Here is a 17,710-nt window from a genome sequence, read left to right as displayed (position 1 = left end):
TCCGCACCAGCCACCGCCCCGCACGCTTCCCTCCCGCCTGGCAAAGTGCTGCAGCAGGAATGACATTCTGCTGAGCCACGAAACACGCGCTCCAAGGCTGCTCTGTGCGCCCGAGAAACAGGACAAGCCCACCCGAAGCAGCTCGGCTCCAAGTCTCTGCTGCCCGCGCCGATGGGTCAGGCACCCACAGCGTCAAATACCGGCGCTCAAGTTCACGGAGTCGGCACCAAAGCCACAGAAATACTTCTAATGCTTCCGTATGGGAAGAAGTCAACATTTCCAGGGGTCTCCGTCAAACCCGAGGGGACGGATCTGCTCAGACCTGCTGTGCCCGCTGCCCCCCGGGCAATGCCCCCTGCTCACACCCCACACCCCGCCGGCGGGGGCCGCCAGGGTTTTGTTCACTTGTCTGTAAGCTGAAGTTACTTTTGATGCTTTATTTCACCAGAAACTAAAGGGCTAAACCTGCGTCAGATGGACATAGGTAAGACCCAGCAAGGGCAGTACTGTATTAATTATGTTTTGGGGACAGCCCTGAAGAATTCTTTCTATTCAAGAATAAAGTCAGAGTTACTCATGTACTAAGAAACGTTTCTAAGAAAAGATAAAAATAAAAGCTAAGCTTTGGTGTGGGAGAAACCTGATCCAAATCCCAGTGAAACAAGTGCAAAACTGGGGAACTTCAATGGGATTTGAACCAAAGAAGAGCAAAATGTGATAACAGCACAAACAGCTCTGGATTTTCAACCACATGGACACTGCCAAGAGAGCAGACGAGACAGAGGCAAGAGGAGGCAGTTATGTTAATATTTTAATCTGTACATATACCATTTTCCAAACTGTTACATTTTATTTAAATTAATGTTTTCTTGCAAAATATTCATTTATGCTTTCAAAACTTCTTATAAAGGCAAAAATAAATCATTATTTTGGCAAAAGGTTTTTAAGTTGATACTGGCAGTATTGAGGTAAAATAGATTGCATTAGCTAAATATATACTTTTAACAATATTTCTGAGTACAGTGTTAATATAATATGATTTGTCTTAAAGTCTGAAACTTGAAGGTCAATTTCAAGGGTTTTTATAATTATTATTTGAACACAGCAAATGAACAAGTTAGTGGTTTCACAAAATACTGCAGAAGTATTTCTCAGTCATTTCTCATCCAGAGCTGAACTCAACTTATAATTACATAATGGGAAATTTTTTCATGTCTTGCATTCAATGAGTACACAAGTTTTTTTCAAGTAAAGTAGTTGCAGCAATTCATTTAATCGTATTTTCTCCTTATTTAAAAACCTCACCCTCTGCCCTATACATAAGTAAAACACTGAATTTCAAAGTTTGGCAAATTTAAGCACCAGGTGAACATACATATGAAATCAGCAGGTGCCACATTAGTTTTGCTGTTTCCAGGATAAATACTAGTCAGTACATCATATTGTAACGTTTACTGAAAAAAATCAAAAGGTCAATATGTATTTACTAGTAAAATGACAAATCCTATTATAATTTTTTATTGCTTAGTTCACATATTTTAGTTAAAAGTTTTCTCATTCCACATCTCAACTTCTGAAAAAATATCATTTGTTAGCTCTTTGTTACTGAGGGGACAGCACTACGGTCAAGAGCAATCTAGCATACTGTGTACTGATACCAACAAGTTAATAATATGGGATTAAAAAAGGAAACGGAAGTTAAAACTGGCTTCCATTATGGCTTCTGAGGAAAGTTTCAGCTACACAGTGGTTACTGATATTTAGAAATTCAAGCTAAAAGTTCCTTGCAATGTATTAATTTAATGGGCAAGAGGGTGGGTGATTAACTCTACAAATATATTCAATCCAAAACACTCTTTCAGCAAACTTCTCACTTGTATGAGCTCTACCCATACCCTATGAATGTGCTTCTACGTTTGTTCAAATTTACATTTTTTCATGAAACTTTACATTGTGCATCTGAGCCTGAGGGGGAAGTAACAGCATCTTTTAAGATCTATGCAAGTAGTTTCTCTTAAAATGAATTCAGCCCTTGATTTTTAAAAAAAAATCTAAAATACATGGTCCTAAAAATACATGGTCAGTATTTTACAGAGTTTATTAAAAGTGCCATTTATTCATATAAAAAGTCTGAACTAAACTGAAGTCAAAATAAACCGATTTGCAATCCTCTTCATTTTCATAGAGAATCCCCCTATTATTCTCTGAACGCATTTCCAGAAGAACAGGTCATCAGCCGATGAGCCCCTTCACAGACAGCTGGTCAGGAATCTCCTCTTTCTTCCAGCGCCGTCACTAGGTGGGATTTGCTTTGAGTCTTATGTCAGTGTTCACTTACTGCTTTGGCTAGCATGAAGTAAAATAAAACATGGTTAAATATTGAAATGAGCAAGCAGTAAGCACTTTCAGGAAACATTTTCTGAATTGAAGCCTTCTGCAGTTTGACAGAACAAACAATTCCTATAGACACATTAAGTGAACAGTTATGTCACGATGCCACCGATGCTCAAACTCCTGCATCCCCCACACACTGATGGTTACTGCAATTATTTTCTTGATAGTTTCCATTAAGAAAATGTGGGTTTTTATATTTATATATATATATAATATATATATTATATATATATATGAGTAAATACAAATCTATACATACACATGTATGTATGTATATTTATATAGACATGAGATACGCGTTCTTAAATCAGTCTGGAATGACAGAATGGTTGGGGTAGGGAGGGACCCCTGAAGGTCATCTGGGCCAAGCCCCCTGCTCAAGTCTAATGCCCTGGGACCACACAGTTATTTTTCCTGGGTTCCTGAGGCCACACATGGGCACCATATTCGCATGCAAAGATCTCATGTGATAGTGATAATCAACTAGCATCTCCCTGAATGTAACAGCAGAGGCAAGTGTTACTCAGACACAGCAAAGATGGTAGAATCTGGTTCTCAGAAAGATAAGTTGAACCAGAAAAACAAACAACTATTTTCCTCAAGCTCTGTAGAGGCTAATGTCTATACACCTCTCGTGATGTACATTTGTTGTTTTTCATGGGCCTTGTCCAGGGCAGATCACTGCCCATTTGGGCTTTTCTCTTATGCACCCATTTTTATTTAGATTGTTATTTTATGCACAGATATTTGAGTCAGATTAGTGAGAATAAAAACAAAAGGTATCTAAAGATTCACACTATTTGAGGTCCTCACTCAGTCAACGCTCTCTACTACTTCATCTGTGTTTTTTGTCCAAAATCAGGTAATAAAATTAGGGCAGAATGAGAATAATTTCAAAGGAAACCATGGAAGCATGGGATGTGTCTTAACTAGGGGCACACTTAACAGTTAATTATCATAATATTTACAGGTTTTCCTATTTCAAATAGAGAAAACTCTGAAAGTTCTACTGGAAGAGATGGTACACATTTCTTTATAACGACCATGAAATTATTGTAATTTTAATACTTGAAATGGCAAAATAACCTAATCAGAGACAAAAATCAACACAGTTCAATGAAAAACACATCAAAGGCATGAAGAAATAAAACACAGTATTGTAGAATTAGTTATAAAGGGCCAAATTTTCAGTTTACCTCAATTAAGACTCCGATGTTTGTTCACGTGTGAGACACTAGCCCTTAAAAGAACCCCCTTGCTTATACAACTTGGTTTGCATTTTGGATTCTCTTGGGCAGCAACTGTATATGGCACGTGCAGGCAAAAATACCTCCGCACGCCTGCGGTAGCCCCAGGAGTACACAACACTAGCCACCGGAGTACAAACTGCTGCTGAAAATCTGGCCCCGTGCTACCAAGAGTACAGATGTCTCTTTCCTTCACCACAGGAAGATTATGGAAGCGTCTTATCTGTAGAGCGACAGCAGTTATTTGAAGACTTTATTAGCTCATGTTAGCTTGTTAGAAGCAAATTTTACAAGAACAAAAGGTTTCTGAAAGGTAGTTGCATGCGTTCATTTGGATCTAATTTAGGTTTAGTAAAAATGTTAAAATTCAGCAAGCCACAGCAAAGGTACAATGGCAAATCAGACATGCTGAGAGCAGTTAGTTCTTACTTTTAAGGTGTTTAAACAAATGTGTAGTGAAATCCATTGCTTAAGGGGGAGTGAGGTGGCTGTGGTACAGAAGGTGAGGGTGCTTTAGATGGATAGGTCAACTGCTGAGCTAGAAGGGATCACATACAGGAATTAGGCTGCACAATCAAACATTCATATTTCTAACAGAGCCACCTTAATTTTCTACCACATAAACAGGAAACCTGATTAGTAATGCAATGAGGTATTACACTATTTTAGTTACATGGAACACAATTTAAACAACAACATTTCTACCTGCTCCTTTTTTCTATTAGTTGCATAAATTATACAGATAAACATTGCTGTTTTGATGAGAATATGGACAACTGATCTTAAAAAGATATTTCATTGGAACATTTTAAGGCTAACAACACTGATATACCCTAACCAAGCCCTGCTTTTAAAACTGCAGTTCTGGAATAGCACCTATATTTGCCAATTTGATTTAAAGATTTCACTGAGGTTGTGCAGGTTTTCAACATTTCCTTCGTTATATGCCAGTAAGCAGAAACAAAGATAATATATAGAAAAATCACCAAAAAAAGATTTATGGATGCATATAACATTTTGCTTAGTACAGTGCATGATACAGTAAATATGTTTTCAGATCTCGGCTTGAAACTTCAGGATAAAGAATACAATGATTAAAACTATCCTTCTTTGTAAAACAGAGTAATGGTATAATATTAGAAGACAGTAATTTTAAAACTAAAGAGATTGAAACTCAGTCTTAAATTCTGCTTTTACATTTTGGAGGTCCAAAAGTAGACCTAATTCCAAAACACACATTTTAGTAAATGACTTCCTGATACTCCTGCATTTGATTGTAATCTTTCAGACTCCTGGCATGATTTCCATTTAGAAGGTTGATTTCATACTAGGAACAGAGAGACTCTAAAATGCTACTTTACAAGGATTAGTTAAATGTACAATTTATTTTGTAAGAGATTTATATTATCAGAATATTTTAACATCACTTAACTGGTTCCCCCTGAAAAATGGGAAAAGTTAAACTTTGCAGATTTTTCATAAACAAATCTTTGTTAAAAATCTAGACCTTTAGTTTGGGATTTTCAGATACGGTCTGCTTCGTCAACAAAGCGCAACTGACAACTCATACTTTAAAAATCAAACTACAAAAATAAGAATGTGAAGGAATCTGTAAAGTTAGAATAAATAAGAACGTACAGTCAGCTGTGCAAAGCACCAGATGCTTTTCTTTATAATCACTTGTGCTGGTTTTGGCTGGGGTGGAGTTAAATTTCTCCACAGTAGCTAGTATGGGGTTGTGGTTGGGATTTGTGCTGGAAACAGTGGTGAGAACACCGGGATGGTCTCGTTGCTGCTGAGCCGGCTCACACAGAGCCGAGGCCTTTCCTGCTCCTCACCCCACCCCAGCAGCGAGTGTTTGGGGGGCACGAGGAGCTGGGGGGGCACGGCGGGGACAGCTGACCCCCACTGACCCCAGAGATATCCCATGCCATATGGCGTCATGCTCAGCATATAGATCTGGGGGGAAAGGAAAAAGGGGAGATGTTTAGGTTTATGGCGTTTGTCTGCCCCAGTCACCGTTACTGGGCTGGAGCCCAGTTGGCCTGGGGAGGGCTGAACCTGCCTGCCATGGGGAGCGGGGAATGAATCCCTTGTTTTGCTTTGCTTCTGTGTGTGGCTTTTGCTTTACCTATTAAACTGTCTTTATCTCAACCTACGAGTTATCTCACTTTCACCTTTCCAATTCTCTCCCCCATCCCACCAGGGGGGAGCGAGCGAGCGGCTGCATGGGGCTGAGTTGCGGGCTGGGGTTAAACCACAACATCACTTTGGATCATCAGAAAATAGGCTGTAACTAAAAAACCTGAACTCTTTTTATGGTTTCTATGTTTTCTGTCAAAACCAAACCACCTTGGCTTTTTTAAGAATTCCTTGAAAGGTGTTTGAAGAATTCCTTTGAAATGATTAAGTAGCAATTGAAATCACAGAGGTGTTACAAGAACTGAATATCTGAGATACAAATGTGGCAACGAAAACTGCACATGGACATAAAGGTTTAGGCTTCCTTAAAGAATCAAGTCCTTAGGGTTTTTTAAGTGTCTGAAAGACAAAAGAGCTAGCTGCTATACTTCACAAAGAAAATTAAAATTAGAATCCCCTCACAACTGACTGCATTTTTTTTCAAGGAGCGTTGAAACATTTCTGTTATAATACACGTTTTAATTTCCAATTTGGGGAGAACCAAAGAATTAAGACTATTTCTGTGGTTGTGTATACCTAAGAATATGTGGTGATTGCACTTTTGAAATAAATACAATTACAAAATTAAAATATAAACCAAAGAACTGTAGTAATGAAACCATAGCTACTACATTCACTATACAACAGAAAATGATCAAACATATTTCAGTTACTGCAACTTCACACACACCAAGGGGTAAGGTAACTGGCCACATGAAGACTATTCAGTATGGCAGGCACTCTGCTCTTGTGCTGACACAGAGGAATAATGTCAAGTACAGGCCATGCTCATCTTGGTTGATCTTTGCCTCAGTGCTACTTGTTCCCAGAAGACTCTACAACTCATGTGGCAAAATGCTGCGTTGGCCCACACCTCCTGAAACACCACCCCACCCCACCCCACCACCAAAGTGTGCAAGTCCCTCTTACAAGGACCTGGCTACTACAACTGGGACTAGACTGCCTGTGGAGAAGCCATTTTGGTGCACAGATGCCTGAAGGTCCAAAAGGTTATCCCTGAAATGCTCCCAAGATTTTACAGTTCTGGGGTTTGTTTTTGTTATTGTCTAGCCTCCTCAGTGAATTATTTATCCCTTCCAGTCAGTTAAATTACCCACAGAACCTCTCCAAAGAGTCAAGATTTTTATCTTGAAAGTGTATTCCATCCCCTCAAAATCACATTTCCAACAGGTTTAGCTGCCACTGCATCTGTGAGTATAGAGCCACATTCAATCAACAGTCTGTTACTATAGATGCATGCTACATATCTGGATACTGAAATAATCTGCCTTTAATGGGAAGGTCTTAAGGGCTTCTGTAGCAAGTGCTGTAAGTTTAAACTGACAACTTCAGATGAGAAACGTGCATGTTTTTTCTCCATCGTGGCTGAAGTTTCCATTATTTCCATTCTCCACTGGAACAGTGAACTGTGCCAGTTACAAATGGCTGGTCAGATACGTGCTACAATAGCTGCTGCATATATTACTGTGTGATACAAATCTCTTGACATTTCTTACTTATTTCAACTATAAAGCAATCAAGAATGAAATTATCACTTTTGGTAACATACTGCAAAGGACCTATTAATTTTCAGGCATCAAGCAGAATTCATGCATGGCTGTCGTGCTCTGACCTCTAATCTTGGTCACCAGACAGAAACATGCCAATATCCATTTTACAATGTCTTTTTCAGCCTGTTGTCATACATCTCAAGCTGCAAATGACTGCACTCTAATCTCAATCACTGGACCAGGGAATCTTTCTGTTAAAAAAAAAAAATGTTAAATCCCTCTGTCTTGATTTTTTTTAAGTCACAGATCAACTTACTTCCTAAAAATTAATACAGAAATACCTCACTTAATATAACCACTTGGAATTCATTGAAAATGTTGATTTTTTTTTTAGTACTATTAGTAAGAGCAAGTATCCAAACTCTGAACTTACTGATCATAATACTTTGTCCCCTTCACTCTGTCCACTGGAGGCCAAATACTCAATGTAAATCTTTAGTGTCTATAAGTTTGCTATCTATACGCACTTTTCACAACTTTGAATATGAGTAACTAAAACTCTCTCTAATGCCAGGAATTCAGCAACAGCCCCGCACAACTTCAGAAGCTGGTAAGGAATAGCTGTTATTTTGTAAATAACTAAGTATTACCTGCTACCTCCTTGCTCCTCTGAGAGGCTTCAGAAGCCAAAGCGTATGATATGGTAATGATGCGCTCCTGCTCTTGCAGCTGTGAATCTAAATCAACCGAGTTGTGTTTGTCCTGGGCAACAGTAGGCTGAAGATTGTGCATACTAGTGGGAAAGTGCAAAACAACATTAACATTTGCAAACATGAAGAAGAATCCACCATGCAGATGAGAGCAAGCTCGAATTCATACATCAGTTTTCAGATCTCATCTATCACGCTCCGTATTTTATTGATGTTCTTTAAAGCAGTGTTAGATATTGTATGAGAATGTCTACAGCAAAGACAAAGGATGCAGCCATTACACATTCAGTCACAATTTCTACATAGCCTTAGGTACATCTGAAAGTCCTTTGCTGTAAATACACCAGTTTACATGAAAGCACTACCAAAAAATGCTATTTATTTGAAGTTGTTAATAAAATTTCTTCTTAGTTCTCAGAGGAAAAGGCATATAACCTGGTGGTCCTCAGGCACAGCCTCTTCAATTGTCTTCCAAAGAGACAGCAGATACCTGAGGTAAACAAATTCTCGAAACGGAATGTTTCAGCTGACTCTGCATCAGCTGTGAGTAGCCAAAAGCATTCTTTCAGAAGTCCAGATTTCTGGAGACAACAGCAACTTGCTCTCATGCTGACATCTCTTCTGCTTTTGGCCAGATCTGTGCCCTTCCTCCCACCTCACTCATCTGCAAGTTGCTTGGTAAGGACTCGCTACTATTTTAGGATGCTCTGAACAAGAAAATGGCCATATATAAAATTTGTCATTATCTCTTCTACCTGTTTTAAAAAGGAGCTTTAAGTATGCTACATAAAATCTGTGTGCATTTTCTAAAAGCCACGAGTTTGCATTTAGATAATTCAATCGGAACTTGATCGGGGTATGAAGTTAGTTCCCAGTGTTTAACACCAGCCTCTCTAAGATCTGAAAAAAAAAACAAAACAACTGACCTTGATTTAGTAAGAATATTCTTTATCTTTTCTGCTTTACGCTGTCTTGCTGCCAGTTCTTCTGTAGAAAGAGGCTCTTCTGGTTCCAGTTCAACATAGCGTTCTGGAATTGCAACCTTCTCAGGTTTTGACAACTGCAGAAAGAAAGCAAGCATCAAGTTTTTAATAACAATAACTTTAAAAAGAACAGATAAATTCTTCTCAGTGGGAGAACACAGTGAAAATAATCAAGCATGGATTTCACAGCCAATACATCTACCTGATGCTAAACACTCCCTCTGGATATGAGCTGATGCCCTTTTAACAATGTCTTTTCCTCTGATTTATTTTACTTTAGAAGATAGATCAAACCGATATTAAAGAGGATTACAAAAGAAATCAGAATCAACAGGGAACTCTTCTTTAGCTCAGGCTTAGAGCACAAAGTAGGACACTGCCTAAAGCTGTTAGAGTAGAAACAAGCAACAGGACTGATTGGACAACCTGAGATCTTAATGCCAAGATATTTCTGTCATGCCAGTGAGGACTTCTTACAACTGAAAGGAAATATCACCTAAAGTTTTAATCTAGGATATCTTTCTTTTGAGACTTCATAATCTTCTTCTGTGAGCAATGGAGAAAACAAAACAAAACAACAAACCAGCAGTTTGTAATATCTTAGTAAATTCTTGGACTATAAAATCTGAAATCCTAGGGAACCGATGCAGAAATACACTAGCATTATGCAACAACACATTTCATACATATAATTCTGTAGATTGAACACTTTAATATGATTGTAAAAAAATCTAGCAACAAGTTTTTGTTAGGATCAGTTTCTTTGTAGGAAATTTTTGCTCCACATAAGAGATCTAAATCACCCAGTGAAAATTCAGTTTATGAATGGACCTTGAAAACCAATGCATATTATATAGAACAGATTGCTTCTGAAAAGCACAAATAAAGGATGTGTGAAAAGTGAAGAACTATTTTTTCCTTCTCCTTTTTGGAATTTTGTTAAAACACTCATGAGGTGATGAGTTTTAAAAATTCAAAGTTTTAAATAAAAATAATCCTAAAATTTTTCACCTCTGAACTTAGTCCACACTAATTCAATGGCATATGTAAAACTGGCCTGACCTAACCCCCAGTGACTGACTGTGCTCAATAATTTGCAGGCAGTCATAGGCCCAAAGCATCCAATACAGTCAGTGGCATTCATAACCACATTGAAATCACAACCACAAATTTTTTAACTTCCTTCTCAGTAAATCCAAGACCAATGCTTCCTGAAAAGTCCTCATTTTCCATTACACTTCCTTACCTTCAAATCTAAATCCTCTCTGAAGGTCTGCAGCTACATATAAATATATATATATATATATCTTCTTTTTTTTTAGAAAAATTTCTATACCTATTTCCATACTGAAACTAATCTAGATTATCTCATCTTGCCACTTCCAGAATAACAAACTCAGTTATCACGTGAACAGCAAATTTATTGGCCTTAAAGACAAAACTGAATACATTTCCTTCTGAGACACAGAAGTAGTTCAGGTACAGAAGTGACTGCCAGGTCAAAAGGACGGGTACACGAACTGGAAGAGGACAACCTGAATAATCTGAGAAAGCAGCTTTACACTCACAGATTCAGTCCTGCTTCAACTACTCTGAAGTAGGACAGAAATGCCTATAAGTAAAAATGTTTCCTATCCTAGGCTTAAGATGCTCATTTGGATGTACAAAGTCATTCACTTAGTCCTGGAGGCCTTCTGGAGAAAAAAATAATAGCAGAGTGCAGCAAGGAAAGGCAATATAACAAAAGTATTTTTTCTGTTTCTGAAGTTTACAGCAGCACTGCATTTTTTGGAGAAAATATACAAATATTAATTGAAAGATACACTCATTCATAGAGATTAACACATAATGGCTCACAGATTCAACCTCTTACAAATATTTCTCTCTATAAAATGATTCACTGCCAACAGCTTTCAGAAAAGGTGCTTGCTAGTCTAATTATCATTAAGAACTTCACTGATTTTCCATCTACCATGGCATTTTACACAATGCATAGTTCCTACTGAAATCTTTCCACTTGCTATATTCTTTCCTTTCCACCAGATGGCTCAATCGCATTTCAAACAAATACTTTAATCGGTTACTAGACTTGAAAAAAGATTTAGTGCCCAGAACATCAGACAACATTTGAAAAGCCAACAAAAAGGTGTTTCCTGTGCTGCTCAGAATAAACCAGTGGTCCCTCTTCTCTACCATGTTTTGACAGTCAAAATGAAGAGTAAGGTAGCTCTGGGGAATTGTTGTTTCTTATTCTCAAATTGTTGTTTCTTATTCTCAAATACTCTTGGTTTTGTCTTCTCATATTTTTTTTCAAATTTATGTAACATTCCCTAATTTAATAATTTTTTTCCTATATAAAGCCTGAGATGTGTATTTCAAACACTAAAGCCAACCTTTCAATTTCTTCTTTCCAGTAAAACACAGTATGAACACAAACCATACAGAGATTCTAAGTGCCAAGCCATAAATTTTCAATACCCAAAAGATTCCTTTTAGTTCAAACTTTCAGCTAACTTTTGAAAGAAAAGATGAGAATTCACTAACTAAAACTTACAAAGGTTAGTGTTTTCGGGCACAGAATAAGAGGCAAAAAATTATGAGTGTTACCTCTCTGCTGATATCTAAATCATAGTCTTGAGGCTCCAGGTCTGTCTCTGTCACTGCTACTGGCTGAACTTTTAACCATTCGTTTTCATCCTTGTCTTCTCCACGAATTGCCCTCTCGAGTAACTGCAAATCAAATTCTTGCTCTCGTTTCCACTGGTAATAGATACAAAACAATTAACAGCATTCAACCATACTGCCAAATTTATCATTTAGCAATGTACATGACTACTGCTGCAAATGCTATATTGCTGAAAGAATCCACAGAGCAAATCCCTTAACTGACAAGAAAAAGAAAATACAACTGTTATTTCTTAGAACATATGGTTGGGAGATTTGATCTCTGGCTGTGCTCCATGGATTTTGAGTATTGTTTACTTTTACAGGTAATGTTCAGAAGTATGAAATTCTAACAAATGTATTAATCACAATTTCACATATGCTGATTAACATGGAACCAGCTACACATAAACATCTTTGGAAGCACAGATGCCAATGCAAGTGAGTCTACACACTGACAGACTGGACCTAGGCATTCTAACCAGGCTGTGCTGTGTGATTTTGAATCACTACACAGAAAGGGTATTTATATTGCAGGTTGAGAATTGAAACTTGAAAATTCTATCTATCTTTTTAGAATATCTAGTGTTTAAAATGATAATATTTTATGTACTAGCATTAACTTGTCTTGAATTCAAAAATAATAATTTATCAACTTCTAAGCTCTTCTGACTTTGCTAAAAGCAGTATCTAGCTACCTGCAAAGGTAAAAAATTTTTCACATTCTGTCTTTACAAGGTAAATACTTATCAATAATTAATTCAGAATGTATTTAAATTAAGCAGCATAATTTGGAGTTCCCAAATCATTGCATAGCAGCTCCTTCCTACATGCAATACAGCTTCATATAAACTCACACTTAAGAACACTACCAACATTTTTTTGTTCAAAAAATTAAGTTCAGTTGCAGTATTGTTCCATTCAGCATACCTCAGCAACTTCACCATATACAGTTGAAACACAGTATTAAAAGAAGTGGGAAAAAGAAGGGACAAAAAGGACAAGAACAAGAACAAAAAAAAATCTCCTCAAGCATTTGAGGGTATCAATAGGAGAATGTGCTTTATATGTTTCTTAAAAACATCTCCAGTATTTCTTTTACAAATCTTTGGCTTCTTTTGGTTGAAGTTTAACCTTGATGTGAAGTCCTTAGGCTTCATTAGGTACTTGCATTAATAAATCTAATTGAAACCTATTCATGCACAAGCTCTCAATATTCACTCAGAAGATACATATCTTCCATGTATATTTAAAAAGTTAAATAGCTAAAAGGCAATTATATCAAAAATTAAGATGTTTCTTTACAGAATTTAAAAGAGAAAAAAATGTTTCTCATACGAGTACTCCAAACTCATTCTTCTACTCATATTCGAACCAGGCCTGATTGACATAGTATATTTTAAATACACAGAATCATTTTCACATTATTATATATAGGTAAGAAAAACATCAAACCATTCTTATGAAGCAGTATTTTTATTGGCTTTGATGTTGCGAGTTTTACATTAAAAAGGCAATGTATATAACAAATGAACTCATGTACTGTGATCAATACTTAAAATGTCATACTACACTTGAGAGCTGACCGATTAAAAATGAGTTACACATACAATGTATGTTTAAAGCAAAAGTTACATTCTGAGCAGCACTTCAATTATACATTTAATGGTTTGCCATTTTGGCTGCTAAATAATTGTAATGCTGTAAGTTATTGTGCTATCAAACATGCTTTTTGCGTATCGAAGCCCTATACGTACAAGAGATGACCTCTACAAAACACTGCTAGGGCTGAAAGATTCCATTTTAATTCTTTACAGCAAGAGAAAGACCAAGATGGCACCCAAATTTATAGATAAAGTGTTTGCCACAAATGTTAATAAGGAGTGTTACGAAATGTTTAAATTTGACTTGTGTATGTTATGTGAGTCAGGAAACATAAGAAGCTCAGATTTACTTCTTCTAATTAAAATATGAAAGTAACAGCGATACTACAGTTCTACAGTTCCCAAATATTATGCACTATCTCTAATAAATTTGTGGTTGCAAAACAGAAGACAAAATAGATGCATGTCTCCAAGTAGTGCACTCGTATTTACTGGGATAGTAAATACAAATAACTGGCTGTAAATTAGTGCTACGGAACAGTGGGAATGAAAGGCTGAATATTATAGGGTTTTTTTTAACGCCAGCAATCGACACACATGTACTAAATGCAATTAAGCCTGGTAAAAATTGAGTAGTCCAGTTAGAAATTTTAAAATAACTACAAAATTCGGCAAATTAAAAACAAGCAAACATAAAGAGAGGCATTAAGTATGATGAGTGACAAATCTAAAAGCAAGAGATCTTGTGCAATGAATTAGGTAAAACAAGGTGATCATTCTAAAGCTCTAGTGGACCAAATAAAAAATAAATTAAAAGACCACAGCGTAAGTGCAATTACAGCACAATCTTGGTTTAGCACCAAGTGAGCAACTAGGTAACTTCACCAATTAGAATTGCTTTGGTTAGTATCCAAAATGTATCATTACAACCTTATCATCTGTACAGCATTTAATCTCAGAATGCAACAAAAATCCTTTTCTTCAGCAACTTAAATTTGAGCCTTATTAGAATATTCTATATTTGAAGCCTTAAAGAAGAATTTGTATCAATTAAAACACATTAGCTCTCACATAAATTTCTATTCAGCATGATTAGATTTTAAAACTAATTATCCGTTTATCATTTCTTTAAAAAAAAACAAACACCCCCTTGGTCTGGTATTACGACGACTATCTTGCAGCCTGATTTATGAATTAAAAAGAAAAATATCCATGATGAATACGAACATTCTAAAAGGCCCATTCCATTATGAAGCAGTTTTAAAACTGTACAAGCTTCTTACACTTTCTAAATACAATTCCAATTAAAAAAGTCATATCTCTGAAATCACTCCACTATACTCACATCTCCACTCAGCACACCAACCTCTGACCAACTTACCTGCTGAACTTGCTACATTTACTGTAACTACTAGTAAAAAAAGATCATCTGTTACTCACACTCTCTGAACTCCTTTTATACTGTATAACACTAATTTAATTAGACTAGAAGCATCACACACACTCAAGTGAAAGTGCTTGCTAGGAAAAAAAAATTCCAAAGATAATTTTAGTTTAGTCCTTTTAAGGCATATCTAACATACTGAGCCTATGTCTGCAGAAATGGGCCTGATGAAAGACCGAGATGAAACAGACTGCCTTTCTCCTTGGCTAAGAGTTCTCTTGCGTTCACGAACTAATGCCTTCTGATGTCGCTTCATTCGTTCTAGCTGCTCCTCTGCACTCATCTTGCCTCTTTGGTGGTCTCCAGAGTACAAACGTTCCAAGGCACTCTTTGGTCTCTCCTGTAGAAGGCGCAAGGCACACAAAACACACGTAATTAATACTTTATCAGAAGTAGACAAAAAATTAACTCTTTCACCTACCTTACTACTAAATTAACATGATTTTGTTCTATTATTTTTGCAGTAATTTGCACATTTCAACTCTATATTTTATATTAGTAGCGCTGATTTTTGGTTCTAACCCTTGCTTTATAAATCTACTTCAAATGAAGTTGTCTGTGTGTTTTCCGATGCATTTGAGAAAGTGAAAAACTAGAGATTTTATTATATCACAGGTGTTGGTCCTCTCCCATGCTACTACAATGCCACCTCCTGCTATGCAAAATATATTCTGGTCTTAACTGTTTTAAACAGTTCAGACATTTGCCTTCAGATGTTCATTTAGACCTTACCTTGGATCTATCCCTTCGAAGCGTTGCATATGATGAAATGGTAGATGACTGGTGCAATCTAGAAGTTGATCCAGATAAACCTTTATAAGGAAAAAGAGAATGCTTTCAAACCAAACGACAGACAAAACGAAGACAAGTGCCACATATTTTTTAAATTATCATGTTTTTTCTGTGACATCCTGCTTACTATTTTTAGCTCACATTTCACATTTTGCAGTTCAGAAGATCATGAGAAGCACAAAATTTCATTTAAGCCAGAAGTAACGTGTTCTAGGTCACTGTTGACCAAATTCAGAAAGAATTACAATAATTTAGAAGCTTGTATTAAATAAAGTATGGGGTGAACTCAACTGTACACCGGTAGTTAAGCTGTACAAATAATCACATATAAGAAGAAAATCAAACCATAACATTCACAGTCCGAAAGGTAAGAAATAAGAAGAGAACAGTGAAGAAATCAATTGCTCTTCCCAAAATAGTCTCTCTGTCATAACTTGTGAAACAGCTACAGGACTGTAGCACAGTGGGGATGGAGAGTCAATTCACATGTAGTGTCTGGGGGCATTATATTCACATTCTTTATCACTTTCATTTCAATGGCAATAGAAGTGTTTAAAAAAATACTTGAGATTGTAAAAGATCACACAGAAAGTATGAGGAAAAATAACTTTGAATATAGGAGACATTTTAATAGCTAATTTCATGTTTTGCTATTTTTTTTTTTTTTTAATCATTATATATTAAGTTGCTTTGCAAAAGGCTGGTTGTAATGGCACCATTAAAATGAGCAAAATCTCTAGATTTTCACAGCATAGTACAGTTAATCTAAAAATAATGATCTGATGATAAAGACCATCTTCAGGAAATCCTAGGAGAGAAAAGCTCCTATATAAACAGTCCTGTTAAAAATCAGCTGCATAAATTCCTGGCTTACCACGGGTAGGTAATGTCTGGTATCCACTGTCACAGCTTATTAAACCACTGGAAGGTTGGCTGAGGTCACCACCTATTGTTGCTAGTTCTGGTTCACTCATGTATGAGCGCAGTTCCACCTATATCGAAAAATACTCATCAGCTCAAATGAAATCACAGACAGCAAATCTTCATCAGCTTAAAACAAATCCTAAAGCTTTGTTTCTGGATTACTAAATCTTTCTCTGCCATTATTATATGGCATAGATCTCTCCTTGCCATTACTATCTCTCTGCCATCATATCTCCCTCCTTATTCCTAGATGTAGAGATCCATATATTTTACAGACAATAGTATCTTTTATTATAGGTTCACATATCTTTAAAGTGCAGGTGTGTAGGTGTACGAGTGCTCACCCTATAATCTCCATTTACATACTGTCCAAGTTCTCTGTCTCTCTTTCTTTCGTCTGACTGACGTTTCAGGCCCCGCACTGATGTGTGTCTGATGACAGTGGCTTCTCTGGGGAGAGGTGGAACCGCTGGTGGCTGATCATCAGGGCTGTACAACTGAGGGAGAGGAGGTCTGGGCGGTGCTTCATCTTCCTGGTAACAGGAAAGCACAAGTATTTGACATGCAATCTGAAAACAGCCGGGCATAAACTGACTGAAAGTTCATTACATTGTATGAGTTATTGGTGACTGCTTTAGCAGGCTCTCCTCTGTCCACACCAGGAGCTTGAGGCTTTAAAACCCAAACAAGGCCCAAGAACGCAAACAACCAGTCAACCACAAAGCATTCCCAAGAAGGCTCTGGACTGGTATGTTCTAAAACAGCATAGGGCTACTGCACATAAAGCTCCAGGTTACGCACATACATTCTCCTGTAAGTGTTATTGCTCAGTTTCAACACAAACACCTCAAGTGTCTCCCTGTTGTGCTTCCGCACTGCATGCACTTTGCAACCATGGAACTTGCACGGTTTCTGCCAGAAGTAAATGGAAACACTGGTGAATGAATCTCACGTGAGCAGTACTTACAACCTTTGGCTTGAGCTTCATTGGTGACTGAAGAGGCGGCTCGATTTTTTTCAGCTGCTGTGCTTGATGCTGCATTCTGGCTTGAAAATAAGGCTGTGGATACAGCCTAACCTCCAGAGAGGACTTAACCGGGCTGGGTGGAGGGCTTTGTGGAACTGAAAGTTTGCTCTCCGCAGCTGTGAGGGAAGCAGGTAAGGAAGGCACTGGAGACTGAGAAAATGAAGGCACTGTTTTTCTCTCTGGAGAAGAAATATGCAAATGTGTTAGGTATTGTTTTTTATCAATAATG

At 37.1% G+C, this 17,710-nt stretch overlaps 1 protein-coding gene across 2 annotated transcripts in view; it reads right to left on the bottom strand.

The window, feature by feature from the left end:
• Positions 1 to 778: 778 nt before the first annotated feature.
• PLEKHA7 (pleckstrin homology domain containing A7) overlaps positions 779 to 17,710 on the bottom strand; it is a 154,680-nt gene continuing 137,748 nt past the window's right edge. The window contains exons 19-28 of one of the 2 annotated variants that reach the window (XM_042785212.1): positions 17,422 to 17,660; positions 16,799 to 16,987; positions 16,405 to 16,522; positions 15,471 to 15,550; positions 14,878 to 15,078; positions 11,634 to 11,786; positions 8,970 to 9,103; positions 7,984 to 8,126; positions 4,071 to 4,179; positions 779 to 2,346 (exon numbers count right to left, since the gene is read on the bottom strand). In XM_042785212.1, the coding sequence (XP_042641146.1) occupies positions 4,082 to 4,179; positions 7,984 to 8,126; positions 8,970 to 9,103; positions 11,634 to 11,786; positions 14,878 to 15,078; positions 15,471 to 15,550; positions 16,405 to 16,522; positions 16,799 to 16,987; positions 17,422 to 17,660 (1,355 nt within the window). In that variant the 3' untranslated portion in view covers positions 779 to 2,346; positions 4,071 to 4,081. The remainder of the gene's footprint in view (positions 2,347 to 4,070; positions 4,180 to 7,983; positions 8,127 to 8,969; positions 9,104 to 11,633; positions 11,787 to 14,877; positions 15,079 to 15,470; positions 15,551 to 16,404; positions 16,523 to 16,798; positions 16,988 to 17,421; positions 17,661 to 17,710) is intronic. The other variant, XM_042785213.1, reaches the window with a different exon arrangement.

This window comes from Tyto alba, unplaced genomic scaffold (genome assembly GCF_018691265.1).
Source record: "Tyto alba isolate M040663 unplaced genomic scaffold, T.alba_DEE_v4.0 Super-Scaffold_8, whole genome shotgun sequence".
Classification (NCBI taxonomy): Eukaryota; Metazoa; Chordata; class Aves; order Strigiformes; family Tytonidae; genus Tyto; species Tyto alba.
The sequence above is the reverse complement of the archived record's forward strand: the minus strand, read 5'-3'. Positions and strand labels throughout refer to the sequence as shown.